General features: G+C 54.0%; 1 protein-coding gene across 1 annotated transcript; it reads left to right on the forward strand.

The window, feature by feature from the left end:
* Window positions 1-2,156: 2,156 nt before the first annotated feature.
* On the forward strand, window positions 2,157-6,821 carry LOC138997022 (chymotrypsinogen B). Its single transcript, XM_070398385.1, has 7 exons — window positions 2,157-2,247; window positions 4,098-4,201; window positions 4,283-4,362; window positions 4,438-4,516; window positions 4,677-4,857; window positions 6,080-6,213; window positions 6,601-6,821. The coding sequence occupies exons 1-7, from the start codon at window positions 2,196-2,198 to the stop codon at window positions 6,760-6,762; spliced, it is 792 nt and encodes a 263-aa protein (XP_070254486.1). The 5' UTR covers window positions 2,157-2,195; the 3' UTR covers window positions 6,763-6,821.
* Window positions 6,822-14,836: the final 8,015 nt, after the last annotated feature.

Consider the following 14,836-nt stretch of genomic DNA (forward strand, 5'->3'; position numbering starts at 1 on the left):
TGCCATTCCCTTCTGGCCTGCAAAGTTTCTGTTGAGAAATCAGCTGACAGTCGTATGGGTATTCCCTTGTAGGTAATTGAGCCTCTTTCTCTTGCTGCTTTTAAGATTTTCTCTTTGTCTTTTGCTCTTGGCATTTTAATGATGATGTGTCTTGGTGTGGTCCTCTTTGGATTCCTTTTGTTTGGGGTTCTCTGCGCTTCTTGGACCTGTAAGTCCATTTCTTTCTCCAGGTGGGGGAAGTTTTCTGCCATTATTTCTTGAAATAGGTTTTCAATATCTTGCTGTTTCTCATCTTCTGGCACTCCAATGACTCTGATATTAGTCCGCTTAAAGCTGTCCCAGAGGCTCCTTACACTATCTTCACACTTTCGGATTCTTTTTTCATTTTGCTTTTCCAATTGGGTGTTTTTTGTCGAATCTTTGGTTTGATTCTTGTGCTCCTCTGGTCTGCTATTGGGTATAATATTCTTTATTTCAGTCCGTGTATGCTTACTTTCTAATTTCTTTATCGTAGCATCGAGGGTCTCATTAGTTTTCGTGAGGCTCTGCACAAATTTATGGCAAGCCCTCAAAATTGCGATTCTTAGCTCCATATCCTCCATTTCTGTCATGTTTTTTTGTCTCCACATCTTTTATGCTTTCTTGGTGCACCCCCTTGTGGTCTCTGTGCGCAGTCTTGTTCTAGCCAAGCCTTAATTGTTGTAGTTAACACTAGAGGGATTTGACCACCAGGCCGACTGGCGGTGGAAATCAGCTGTCTTCTTTTTATTGTTAACAGTGTTACAGATGTCTCCCATGTTCTCCCTTTTTGCCCCCCTCCGCCCAACCCCTACCCTGCCCCAGGTCTTCCCCATGCTCATGTCTGTGTCCATGGGTTATGCATATATGCATATATGTTCTGTGGTTAATCTCTTCCATTCCCCTCCTCCCAGCCACCCCCCAATCTGTACTTCTTCATCCCTTCACCTCTTTCACCCAGTCCCCTAACTTCCTTCCTGTCTGGCACCATCAGTCTGTTCTCTGTATCTATGAGTCTGTTTCTATGTTGGTTGGTTGGTTTTGTTTTTAGATTCCACATGTAAGTGAGAGCATATGGTATTGGTCTTTCTCTGACTGACTTATTTCACTTGGTATAATACCCTTGAGGTCCATCCATGCTGTCACAAATGGTGAGATTTTATTTTTTTATGGCCAAGTAATATTCCATTGTATATATGTACCACAGCTTTTTTATCCACCATCTATTGACGGGCACTTGGGTTGCTTTCATATCTTGGCTATTGTAAATAACGCCACAAAAATCATTATATTCTTATTTGTTTTAGTACCTGTCTCTCCCTGGGGTCTGGGACCCCCGAGGGCAAGGGTGGCGCATGCTCTGTTCCTGTGGGTGCCTGGCCCAGGGAGAGGAGGAGCCTACAGAAGCCATTCCGCCTCCACTTATGGCAGATGCACACACACGCCTGTCCTTCTCTCGTTGTTCTGTGACAATTACATCACTTATCTTCTGTTTCCTCAGCACATCCTTTAAAGGTGTGGAATCAAAGCCTCATTTTATGAGACAAAAGCTTTATGTGAGGAATAGTTCCTTACATTGTGAATTATCATAGAAGAGAATTCGTGGAACCCAGTGGTAAACATGGACGGCCAGCAACTATGACCTGCTGGTGGCCACCGTGGGGCGACTCCTTAGGCCCCCACACACCCTCACACCCGCCCTGAAGCTGCTTGGCTGGGCTGGTTTCGAGGGGGCCCCTGGGTAACCCAGAATATCTGTATAAGACTTGATCTCTGAGGAGGGATGCATCGAGCACTCTGCTGAGGACCTGCAGCCTGCGTTTACGGGACTGGAGGCCTCCCGGCGACGACCAGTTGGGCTTCTTTGCGTGAATTCTTTGATCCCTGGTGGGATGCTGGCTTTGCCCGCAGCGCCCTTGGGGTGCCTGGTGTTGCCAAGTCTAATGGGTGACGTTGGGCAGGGCAGCTGCCCCTTTCCCAGGGGCTGGCGTGTCCCAGGCTGAGAGCCAGCCTGGCTGCCAGAGGGGCTTGGCCCCCACTTATCGCCAAGGTCCCCAGAGAACAGGGCGGGTGGCTCTCCGGCTTCTCTGACTGGGCAGGGCCAGGGGGGTGAGGAGCCCCAGGGGACATAAAAGGGAGCCCTCGCCCAGGCACTGCACATTCCCACACGGAGCAACATGGCCTTCCTCTGGTTCCTCTCCTGCTTCGCCCTCGTGGAAGCCGCCTTCGGTGAGTGTGTGCAGCCAGGCCTGGGAGGAGGCGGGGAGAAGGTCCCTAAGTCCCCAGTGACCCCAGGGACAGAGGGGCTCTGTCCGGAGCAAACCCTAGGGCCTGGCCAACAGGAAGCTGTGAGTCCCCTTCCCTGCACCTGCAGGCCTGGACAGGGAGAGGCAGGCGGAGGCTGTAGGGAGCAGAGGGCTTCTGGGGCTGAGTCTCACGGCCTCATGCCCTGCACCCTCACTCCCTGCACCCGGCGGGAGGAAAAGTCCAGCCGGGACTGCACGGAGGGCTGAGGCCCCAGAAGCGGCCCAGGCTGGTGCTGTGGGCAGAGTAAGGTGTGGTCACAGACACCCCCAAGGTGGAGGCCCGGGTTCTTTATTCATGTTCAGGCACTTGCTAACGTTTTATTTTCTATTTTAACAAATGAAATCATTAAAAATACAGAAAATTCTATGACAACCCTGCACCATCAGGGTTTAGCAAAAGTTACCCCTTTAGCAGATTTGTTTGAGGTATTTCTTATAAAACACCCACTAGATTCAGCGAGAGCCCCCTCTGCCTCCTCCCGCCTCCCCTTGGCCGGTGAAGCCGCACCTGAACTTGCTGTGTCTCAGTTCTGTGCGGGTTTTTACAAATTACTACATATTTATAAATCCACGAAGTATAACCTTCGTGAAAACTTACATAAAAGGCAGGACCCTCCGTGCCAGTTTTAGCTTTTCCCACCCATGAAATGTTGTAGATTTGTCCCCATGGAGTGGGGCTCACTCATTTTAACGCCGTGAAATGCTCAGCTGTGTAAATACATCCCCGGGTGCTGCTAATCCTGTTTGCTGAGACAAGAACTAGATGATTATGACGACATGTTTGGGCGGTAACAACCTTCAGTGAGGGGCTGGTCCACCTCCCTGTCCCACCGGCTGGAGGGGCAGGCGGCCTGCTGGGCTGTCGGGGTCACAAGTTGCCGCACCGGCTCCCAGGGGAGAACGTGCGGGTCCTGCCCCAGGTGTGCCATGGTCACATTGAGCACCTGTCTCTTCTCATTCTCCTGCGACCATTTAAGTCCTTGGGTTTCTGTTTCCTCAGTGTGTCCTTTCAAAGTTGTTTTATTAACTAGAGGCCCAGTGCAGACATTGTGCACTCAGGGGGGAGGGTCCCTCAGCCCGGCCTGCGCCCTTTTGCAGTCGGGAGCCCTCGGGGATGTCCGCTGACAGTTTAGGCTGAGCCGCAGTCCAGCATCCTTAGCGCTGCCCTGGAGGCGGGCGGCTGCGCTTGCCAGCGGTCAGCCCAGCTTATGGCTGAGCGGTGCTCCCCCTGTGAGCGTGCACTGACCACCAGGGGGCAGCTCCTGCGTTGAGCATCTGCCCCCTGGTGGTCAGTGCACGTCATAGCGACTGGTCGTTCTGCGGTTCGGTCGATTTGCATATTAGCCTTTTATTATATAGGAGGATTAAGGAACAAAAATTCTGTACAATGAGTAGTTTGGGCGGGTCAGCGCTCCCCATGCCCGTGCACTTGGGTTATAATCCCCCCCACCCCACACACACACACATCTCATCGGTGAGCTTTGCCTGTGAGGTTAGTGGTTTGCTCCCGGTTTACTGAGGACCGTTAGCTTTGAAGGCTGAGGTCTCAGCAAGGAGGGGCGGGCCCCTCAGCGCCTGCTCTGCACCCCGCTCCCTGCTGCGCATCCTGCAAGGTGCCCGGTCCCAGGCTGCAGGGGTCCTGAGCCCACAGGTTGCGGGGGTGGAGGGAGCGCAGTGGGGCCTGTGCCCCGGGTGGCAGCGGAAGGAACCAGGGTTTCTGCAGACGGCTCCAGGCCCAGTCCTTCCTCACTCCCTTCCTGTCCCCGCACCCAGGCTGCGGGGTCCCCGCCATCCACCCCGTGCTGAGCGGCCTGTCCAGGATCGTCAATGGGGAGGACGCCGTCCCCGGCTCCTGGCCCTGGCAGGTGTCCCTGCAGGTGAGTGAGGGTCACGCTGGGGTGGGGGGCCCGCAAGGGCTGCCGCTGTCCGACCGGCACTGACCTCCCGTCCTCCTCCAGGACAAAACCGGCTTCCACTTCTGCGGGGGCTCCCTCATCAGCGAGGACTGGGTGGTGACTGCTGCCCACTGCGGCGTCAGGTGAGGCCCAGGCGGCTCCGGGGGGCCAGGCGGGGGGGCAGGCTGTGCTGGTCCCTAACCCCCATCTCCCGCCAGGACCTCCCACCTGGTCGTGGCCGGAGAGTTTGACCAGGGCTCCGATGCGGAGAACATCCAGGTCCTGAAGATCGAAAAGGTAGCCGCCGCGGACGGGCGGGGGCTGTGGGGGGCTCGGAGCTCTGGTCCAGGCTCCGCCCGGCTCTGGGTGGGGGGGAGGGAGAGGAGTTGGCTCCTTGAAAGCGGCCGATGGCGGAGTGACCCCAGGGCCTCGCCTTCGCGGCCTGCCCTGCCCACAGGTGTTCAAGAACCCCAAGTTCAGCATGTTCACCGTCCGCAACGACATCACCCTGCTGAAGCTGGCCACGCCCGCCCGCTTCTCCGAGACCGTGTCCGCCGTGTGCCTGCCCAGCGCCGACGACGACTTCCCCGCCGGCACCATGTGCGCCACAACCGGCTGGGGCAAGACCAAGTACAACGGTGAGGGGGGGGCTGGGGCAAGACCAAGTACAACGGTGAGGGGGGGGGCTGGGGCAAGACCAAGTACAACGGTGAGGGGGGGGCTGGGGCAAGACCAAGTACAAGGGTGGGGGGGGCTGGGGCAAGACCAAGTACAACGGTGAGGGGGGGCTGGGGCAAGACCAAGTACAACGGTGAGGGGGGGCTGGGGCAAGACCAAGTACAACGGTGAGGGGGACTGGGGCAAGACCAAGTACAACGGTGAGGGGGGCTGGGGCAAGACCAAGTACAAGGGTGAGGGGGGCTGGGGCAAGACCAAGTACAAGGGTGGGGGGGGCTGGGGCAAGACCAAGTACAACCGTGAGGGGGGGCCTCCCGCACCGTGTGGTCGGGCTGCCTGCGAGGCGGTCTCCAGGCGGGAGATAGGGCTCTTGGTTTTTTTTTGTTCTAAATTCCATTAGTCATAAATTATTAGTCATAAATCTTCCATTTCTTTTTTTTAAAATATATTTTATTGATTTTTTACAGAGAGGAAGTGAGAGGGACAGAGAGTTAGAAACATCGATCAGCTGCCCCCTGCACACTCCCCACTGGGGATGTGCCCCAAATGCTCTTAACCAAATCGAACCTGGGACCCCTGAGTCCGCAGGCCGTGCTCTATCCACTGAGCCAAGCCGTCAGGGCAATCTTCATTTCTTTACTTAACCCTGTTAATTAGCCGCCTGCCACACAGGGTGAGCATGGCTTAGTAAATGAGGGTGAACAGTTAGATGCTGAGAAACACCTGGGCACCCGCAGGGCAGGGCCTGCCTCGCCTCTCCCCAGACCCAGGAGAGGGGAGCGGCCCGCTCGCTGCCATCTGGGCTGGGAGTGAGGTCCAGGTCTGGTTCCGGTTCTGAGAGTGGGGCCTGGTCCCCCTCCCGGGCTGCTGGCCCTGCCTGATTCCCCTGCAGCCTCCTACACTCTCCTCGGGCCACGGCTCCGGCTGGTGCTGGAACAGGACGGAGGCAGCAGGAAGGGGGTGGAGGGGGTCCCTGCAGGCCCCGCCGGCCCTCACCCCGTGGGGGGTTTGTGTGGAACCAGAGCAGCCGCGCCCCACGGACGCTGGTGGGGCCTGAGGGAGGGGAGCTCTGTGCCCACGGCCATCGGCCATCGTGTTGCTAAGGATGAGGACCCGCGGGGGCGGGCAGGACGGGCCGGCTGTGGGGCGAGCAGTGCTGACCCCCCCCCCCCCCCCCTCCAGCCAACAAGACCCCTGAGAAGCTGCAGCAGGCGGCCCTGCCCCTCCTGTCCAACGCCGAGTGCAAGAAGTTCTGGGGCAACAAGATCGCCGACGTGATGGTCTGCGCCGGCGCCAGCGGCGTCTCCTCCTGCATGGTATGGCTGCCGCGGGCCTCGGGCCCCCACGACCTCGGCCCCCCCACCCCCCCACCCCCATCAGGCCGGGATCTGTCTGCTTAACCCCCCTCCTTGCCCTGTGACCACGCCAGGCGGGCACTCACCGGTGCCCCCGGGAGGGCTCGCTCTGGGCTTCCCAGGGGCATCCGATACCCCCCAACCCCGTGAGCTGGACGTCCTCGGCCCATGTAGGACGGTGGCCTCCAGAAGGAGGTGGCCGGTTTGACCAGCTCTCAGCATCCCCTGCCGGCCAGGCCCACACTGTCCTTTCTCTGCAGCCCCCGCCCCGGGCTCAGCCAGGTCAGGGCGCACTAGGGCCCCCGCACCCTCTCAGGCTGGGACCCAAGCCCTCTCCTCCTCCTGCAGGGCGACTCTGGTGGCCCCCTGGTCTGCCAGAAGGATGGAGCCTGGACCCTGGTGGGCATCGTGTCCTGGGGCAGCGGCACCTGCTCCACCTCCACGCCTGCCGTGTACGCCCGGGTCACGGAGCTCATGCCCTGGGTTGAGGAGATCCTGGCCAACAACTGAACCCGCGGCCCCTGCCCTCCCAACCCCGAGTGTCCCCAATAAAAGCATCTGTACAGGAACACTGACTCCGCGTGTCTGTGTGGCTGAGGGGTGTGGGGCTGCAGTTCCCCTGTGACCCACCAGGGGGCGGCATCACCACTCGCGTTCCAGGGTGCAGGTGTCCCGACAACACCCGCCCCACCCCGCTTCTCAGGAAGCTGCCGTTGTATCTCATCCTCCCTGGGGGCGAATTCGGGTCCTACTTGCTGGAGCCAGCTTTGGCCCATGGAGCTTTCCGGAAGGCAGGAGTCCCAGGGCAGGCTATGCAGTCCATAGCCCTGAGGGGTGGGCATTGGGACCAAGATACCCCACCCAGGAAGGCCTCTCACTCCACCACATGACATGCCCCAGGCTCCCTTCTCTGCCTTTCGCCCCCTCCACACCCAGTGCCCCAGAACAAGCATCTGGTCCTCACCCTTCCTGCTTCAGGCCCCAGGTGCCCCCACATGGCACACACACGAAACTGTGTAGCTCCTGTGCCAGAGGTGGGCACCATTGCTCCCGCTTTGTTCCTCTGCTTGATGAGATTCCGCAGTTAAATCTAGAGGCTTGATCAGAGGTAGGTGGGACTGGCTTCCTTCATCAGGGAGCGCCAGGACTGGCTGTTTCTTTTTTGTGAGGTCGGTGCCTGAGTCTGTCAGTTCTCTGGGGGCTTGCGCAGTGGTGGGACTTAACTCTAACATTGCTTTCTCCTTTACCGTCCAGAAGACCCCCAGAGAGCTGGCTCCCCCCCTTTCACTCAGTTATCCAGTTGGACTGTTCATGCAGGGCCTACGCTTACTTCTTTTTCCTTTACAGATTTTTTTTACATTTTTTTTCCTTTATGGATGTTTAAGATAATGAATTTGTTCTCTATCATCCCCCAAAAGTGACCCAATTAATTTTGTTATTTAGGATAATTATGTACTCACGGATTTAAACATATTTGAGGGTTTTGAGCTATTGTAATTATTTTTTTTATTGAAGCTTTAGTTTTTGAGTTTAACTGAGGTTCTCAGAGTTCTCTGTATTTGGCCTGTGAGGGCACATTTCCGCAGACTAGGGCCCGCAACATGGAGTGAGGCCTAAGTCCCCAGCGGGGGTCAGTCCAATGGGAGGCAGTGGACGAGCTCTAGGTGCCAGAAAGCCACAACTACTCACTGCTGGTCCCACCAAGAAACTGCTCTGGGCTCCATTCCCCACTCAGCGGCCCCGCTGTGGGGTGGTCTCCCTGTCCTCCTGGCTCCTCACTGCACAGACCACCTGCACCTCCCACTTATTCGGAGGGCAGCTGCACTGGCTTCCCAGGTGGGCTGGGGCAGGCACCATCGCCCCAATGCGCTGGAGTTGGAGCAGACAGAATCCTGACAGTTCGTTTCCTACTTTATCCTCCCACAGCTGAGCCCACAGCGATGACCACACAATCCCGGTTCAAATCATTCTCTCGTCTCCCAGGTCTTTCCCCCAGTTGTCTCCCCATCTTGATGTTTCTCTCTAAAGTTCCTTGAAGATTGATCTTCGAAAAAAAATTTTTGATCTTGTAGGAGGCGGCCTCCAGGTTGCTGAAAACCGCAGTCCTGGTAGAAGGCTGCCACCTGGTGGCCAATGTGAAAATCGCATGGTTGTGTCTGGCCTCTGACTTTCTTCTAACCCAGCGTTGTACAAAAGAAGTAATATGAGCCAAATAAGTTATTTCATTTTTTAAAATATATTTTATTGATTTCATAGAGGAAGGGAGAGGGAGAGAGAGATAGACACATCAATGATGAGAGAGAATCATTGATTGGCTGCCCCCTGCATGCCCCACACCGGGGATCAAGTTTGCAACCCGGGCATGTGCCCTGACCAGGAATCGAACTGTGATCTCCTGGTTCATAGGTCGATGCTCAGCCACTGAGCCACGCCAGCCTGGCCCAAATAAGTTATTTTAAATCATCTGGTAACCTTACTTAAAAAGTCAAAAGAAATAGGTGATTTAATTTTATTGATATATTTTATTTAACTCAATACATCTACATATTATCATTTCAACATGGAATCAAACATTTTAAAATTATTAATGATACATTTTACATTCGTCTTCTCATACTAAGTCTTTGAAATTCAGTGTGTAATTTGCACTTACAACACATCTCAATTAAGCTTTACATTCTCATCAGGAATACTTGATCTTCATGTAAAATTCATAAAAATTATAGTTGAAAAAGTAGTCTAACATACCGAAGTTGTTCCAAATATACTTTTTTGAATTCAGTGTTATTCTGAAAAGCACAGTTTAGCAAAAAGTTCCACGTTTGGTCGAGAGTCTGTGTCAGTTTACAAACACATCCCCTAGGGCAGGGCCCACGTAACAGGCCTGGTCCAGGCTGCCCCGCCTCTCTGTCTGCCCACGGACTTGCTTCCTAATTAACTGAAACACCTGAACTGATTAGGAAGACGTCCACAATCCACATCCGGAGAATGTCACCCGTCACCTACCAGCCACCGACCAGCCACGGACCAGTCACGAACCAGCCACGGACCAGTCATAGACCAGCCGTGATGAACCCCCAGGAATAACTCCCAGCCCTCAGCTGTCCATCTTCTCTGCAAATGTTCTCAGCTGAAGGGAATCATCTTGACCAGGGTCATGCCTCCTTGCTGGGCAACCCTCGTCCCTGATTGGTCCATGGGGCTTTTAAAGGCCCAGTCTCTTACCCCAAACTTGGGTTAGTGTTGAAACTGTCTCTCCTTCCGTCCCTTCCACGGCGTTGATCCGGGAGTGCTCTCCGACAGACTTTCTGAATCGGAATCTTCATCCAGAACCTGCTCCCTGGGGCGCTCGAGCTGTGGCCGTTGGGACCCCGGGTGGGTCCCAGAAGGCGGGTGCTAGGATGGGATTCTGGCGTTGGAGCAGCGGCTGCCGGCTGGCCACCAGGACCCCCTCACCGCCGGCACAAGGTAACAGTGAAATTGTTAAACGACCGCTGAGGACCTGGGGTGGCACTCAGGTGGGAGAGAATCCACTTGTGGGTTCCAGACGTCAGGGGTTGGAGGAAAATGGAGGGAGAAACTATAAGGACGGTGAAATGCTGTGTCTGTTGCTAAGCACAATGGGGTCTTCGGGAAAAGAAAAAGCGGAGAGTGATTTATAGGCAGTTACAAGCTACCAGCAGCCTCCCCGGGCGCACAGCAGGGCTCTCCCTCCTGCCCGCCGCCAGGAGAAAGCTGAGGCCTGGGCCCAGGGTCTAGTCACGAGCAGCCAAGTTCCCCACGGTTAAACCTCTACCCAGGCGGGTCTGCCGAGCCTGCAGGACACGGGCACCCTGGCATCAGCCCCCTCTGCTCCTGGCCACAACCATGTGCGGGGCCGGGGCTGAGGGGAAGGGAGAGAGAGTCTCTGCCCAGGGAGCTGCCCACGGGCCAGGCAGCAGGTGGTGGCCCGGGCGGCAGAGTTCGGGGGGCTGTGCACTGAGGCTGCTCCATCCAGGGGAGGGGCAGGCCCTAACGTGGATATGTGGGCACGGGAGAGTTTGATTTGGGTGCACTCACGCAGGATGTGGTTTGACACCCTGGCCAGGCCCGCAGGGGAGGGGATAGCTGTTGCCAGGATCACATAAGCAGCCCTGGGCCACGTTAGACCAAGTGGAGATGCAGAATGGCTGTGTGACTGAGGCTCAGAGAAGTGGGCGTGGGAGCGGGGATGAGCTGTGGAAGGCAGGCGGCCCAGTGCGTGACTCACAGGCGGCCTGGTGGAGGCGCCGGTCACCCAGGCAGGGAGCCCTGTGCTGTGAGGGGCCCCCTCTACACCAGGGCAGGGCGGTCGGCGGGAGGCATCACAGAGCTGAGGTGCAGTGTGCTGGGCACCTGAGCTAACAGGCCCCAGGTGGCTGCGGTTGCCATCATGAGTGGCAGCTGGGGTCCCGCCCTGCAGAGCCGGCCGGTGGGGAACATGCTGGTGGTGGGGGACCCTGGGGCAAAGTGGAGGCTGGCTGGCAGCAGGCTGAGCTGCCTCCGTGAGCACCCTGGCGTGGCAGCAGCTCAAACTGGAATCAGGTTGTGTGGTTTTTCTTGCTGCAACCGGCTAGTTGCTCCCCGGGTGAGGCTGATTGTGCTCCATCGGACTCACCTGTGTCCTTGACCATCTCCAACTAGAGTTCGAGCTTTAGGGGCGGGAGTGTTGCCGTCGGAGCAGGGTTCTCAGAGTGGGGTGCCCAGCCCAGCAGCAGCACCGGGAACTTGTGAGCAATGCACGGCCTGGGGTTCTGCTTTTACTGGGGCCCAGGGTTTTGCCAGTTCACTCTTTATTGGTGAATGTAAGACATCAGTGTGGGGATTAAAGCGCGGGAAGGAAAAACCAGCGGCCAGTTAGTGTCTGAGCCACCTGAGATCTCTAAAACACAGGGAACTTCATGGGGAGGTGGGGGGTGGGACGGCCTGGCTCTCCTTCTCCATGGGGCACCGTGTCTGCTGGAGGTAGCCGGCTGCAACGTGGATGCCTCGGCAGCTAACAAACAACCCACCCTGTTTAACAGCCTGGGCAGCAGATACGTGAGACGTCAGGGGAGGCACGTTGTAACCAAGAAAGTACACATCACATCTAAGTAAAATTGTAGCAGCGCCGGCCGGTGTGGCTCAGTGGTTGGGCATCAGCCTATAAGCCAGGAGGTCTTGGTTTGGTTCCCAGTTGGGGAGCCTGCCCGGGTGTGGCGCATGCAGGGGTCTGTCTCTCTCTCTCCCTCTCTCTCTGAAATCAATAAACATTTTTAAAACTTGTAGTAGCAAATCCTGTAATAATTACACAGGCGGTAGTCTTCCGTCTGTCCCTCAGCTCTTGTCCAAAAGTGAAGGGCCAGTGATCTGGGAGGAGGGCTGGCCTCTGCCCTAAGATCAGGTAATACTGGGAATAGTTTAACATCTTGACCATCCGGGCGAGTAGCCAGGTCTCCGATGGGGTGATGTGTCCTCTGGGATGATGGTCAGCAGAGGGCGGTGACTGCCCCGTGTGGCCCCCAGGTGGGTATTGGTCATGGGCTGGGGCAGGCCCCTGAGTGGCTGGAGGCTCCTGAGGACGGAGCTGCGGCTGCTAGAAGGACAGTCGGGCACAGTGGTTGAGTGTTGACCTATGAACCAGGAGGTCATGGTTTGATTCCAGGTCTGGGCATGTACCCAGGTTGTGGGCTCGATCCCCAGTGTGGGGCGTGCAGGAGGCAGCCGATCAATGAGTCTCTCTCATCACTGATGTTTCCATCTCTCTCTCCTTCTCCCTCTCCCTTCCTCTCTGAAAAAAAAAATTATATATATATCCTATGTAATAAAACCCTAATATGCAAATCGACAGAACAGTGGAACAACTGGTCACTATGACGTGCACTGACCACCAGGGGGCAGGCGCTCAATACAGGAGCTGCCCCCTGGTGGTCAGTGTGCTCCCACAGGGGAAGCACTGCTTAACCAGAAGCCAGGCTCATGCTGGTGAGCACAGTGGTGGTGGCGGGAACCTCTCCTGCCTCTGCTGTAGGCGGACGGTAAGGAGTGAGGGGTCCCGGACTGCAAGAGGGCAGAGGCCGGGCTAAGGGACCCCCCAGAGTGCACAAATTTCATGCACCAGGCCTCTAGTATATATATGTGGCTCTCTGCCCTGGCCAATCTTAGGTTGGAGCATCATCCCATGCACCAGAAGGTGGCAGGTTCAATTCCAGTCAGGGCACCTACATGAGGCAACTGATCTCTCCCCCCCTCCCCAAAAGAAAAAAGGTGGTTCTGGCTCAGTGAGGCCAGCTGCTGGGTTGCGAGGGTGGGGGGCCTGGTTTGGGAGCAGAGAATGTACTCGTTTCTCAGGACCTTGGCTGCACCCCGGTTGTTGAGGCGTGAGATCCCTGAGGTGGCAGGAAGAGCTGCTCTGGGCTCAGCGATGTTGCTGAAAATGGCTCCCGGTTTAGAGCCGTCAGTGTGTGTGGCACCCCGAGGAACAGGGTCAGGAACTGGGGCCTCTAATTCCTTCCAACCCAGAGGGGCTCGCGTTGTGTGAGGAAGCTCGCCCTTGGCCACTGACCAGACCATACCACGAGGCTGCTAGGAACAGCCCAGGAACCTGTGGCAAAGGGGAGGCCCTGTGTAGGGGCCCCTAAGGGCTGGGTGAGCAGCTGAAGTCCCACCAGCAGGGCTGGGCGGGGAGTGGTGGCTGGGACGGCGATGCAGTACTTTACTTCCCTGTAATTATTTTGTAACTACCAGTTTGTACTTCTTAGTATATGTGCTGCCGAAGCGAGCACCAGTTTGTACTTTTAATCCCTTCACCATTTTTACCCGGTTCCCCAATCCCCCTCCCCTCTGGCAACCATCAGTCTGTTCTCTGTAGGTGGGTCTGTTTCTGTTTTGTTTATTCCTTTATATTGTTCTTTAGATTCCGTATATATAAGTGCAATTATATGGTATTTGTCTTTCTCTGATTGACTTGTTTCACTTAGCACAATACCCCCTATGTCTATCCATGCTGTCGCAAAGGGCAAGATTTCATTCTGTTCTATGGACAAGTAATATTCCATTGTATAAATGTACCGCCACTTTTTTATCCACTCATCTATTGATGGGCACTTGGGCTGCTTCCATATCTTCGCTATTATGAACGACGCTGCAATGAACACAGGGGTGATTATATTCTTTTGAATTAGTGTTTTGGGTTTCTTCGTGTGTATATACCCAGAAGTAGAATCGTTGGATCATAAGTCAGTTCCATCTTTAACCTTTTGAGGTAACTCCATACTGTTCTCCGCAGCGGCGGCACTGATCTGCACCCCCACCAACAGTGCACGAGGGTTCCTTTTTCTCCACCTCCACCTCCACCCCAGCACTTGCTGTTTGTTGATTTATTGATGATAGCCATCTGACAGGTGTGAGGTGATATTTCATTGGTTTTAATTTGCATTTCTCTGAGTAGGCATGTTGAGCATCCTTTCCTATGTCTATTGGCCATCTGTGTATCCTCTTTGGAGAAGTGTTTGTTCAGGCCCTTTGCCCATTTTTTAATTGGATTGTTTTGGGTTTTGTGGTGTTGAGCTGAACGATTCCTTTGTAAATTTTGGATATTAACTCCTTACCAGATGTGTCATTAGCAAATATCTTCACCCATTCGGTAGGTTGTGTTTTTGTTTTGTTGATGGTTTCCTTTGCTGTGCAAAAACTTTAGTTTGATGGAGACCCATTTGTTGATTTTTTTCTTTTGTTCCCCTTGCCCAAGGAAATATGTCAGAAAACATATTGCTAAGAAAAATAACAGATTTTACTGCCTATGTTTTCTTCTTGGAGTTTTATGGTTTCAAGTGTTACATTTAAGTCTTTAATCCATTTAGAGTTTATTCTTGTATATAGTATAAGAAGGTGGTCTAGTTTGATTTTATTTGGCATGCAATTTTTCCAACACCATTTATTGAATAGATTGTCTTTACTTCATTGTATTTCTTGCTTCCTTTGTCAAATATTAATTGACCATATTGGCATGGGTTTATTTCTGGGCTCTCTATTCTGTTTCATTGCTCTATGCCTGTTTTTATGCTAGTACCGTGATGTTTTGATTACTATAGCCTTGAAATAGAGTTTGATATCAGGTAGTATGATACCTTCAACTTCGTTCTCCTTTCTCAAGTTTGCTGTCAGGGTATTTTGTGGTTCCATAGAGATTTTTTGATTATTTCTCCTAGTTCTGTGAAATACAACATTTGTATTTTGATAAGAAATGTGTTAAATTTGTAGATTGCATTGAGTAGTATGGACATCTTAACAATGTTATTATTATTATTATTTTTATCCATGAGTCTGTTATGTGCTTCCATTTAGTTGTAGCTTCACTTTCTTCAGTGTCTTATAATTTTATGAGTACAGGTCTTTCACCTCCTTGGTTAAATTTATTCCTAGGTATTTTTTTTTTATGCAATTATAAATTGGATTTTTTTTCTTAGTTTCCATTTCTGATAGTTCATTGTTGGTGTATAAAAATGCAACTGATTTCTGAATAGCTATTTTGTTTCCCGCTATTTATGGAATTTATTTAGTTCTAGTAATTTTTTTGGTGGAATCT

Source organism: Myotis yumanensis, unplaced genomic scaffold, assembly GCF_028538775.1.
Source record: "Myotis yumanensis isolate MYYU_CA2020_CCGP unplaced genomic scaffold, mMyoYum1.0.hap1 SCAF_18, whole genome shotgun sequence".
NCBI classification, from domain to species: Eukaryota; Metazoa; Chordata; class Mammalia; order Chiroptera; family Vespertilionidae; genus Myotis; species Myotis yumanensis.

Excerpts from the sequence above, each read along its gene's own strand:
- LOC138997022 (XM_070398385.1), top strand. The coding sequence starts at position 2,196 with ATGGCCTTCCTCTGGTTCCTCTCCTGCTTCGCCCTCGTGGAAGCCGCC. Across the intron at positions 4,202-4,282 it reads CCTGGCAGGTGTCCCTGCAG|GACAAAACCGGCTTCCACTT; the intron begins GTGAGTGAGGGT and ends GTCCTCCTCCAG. Across the intron at positions 6,214-6,600 it reads GCGGCGTCTCCTCCTGCATG|GGCGACTCTGGTGGCCCCCT; the intron begins GTATGGCTGCCG and ends CTCCTCCTGCAG.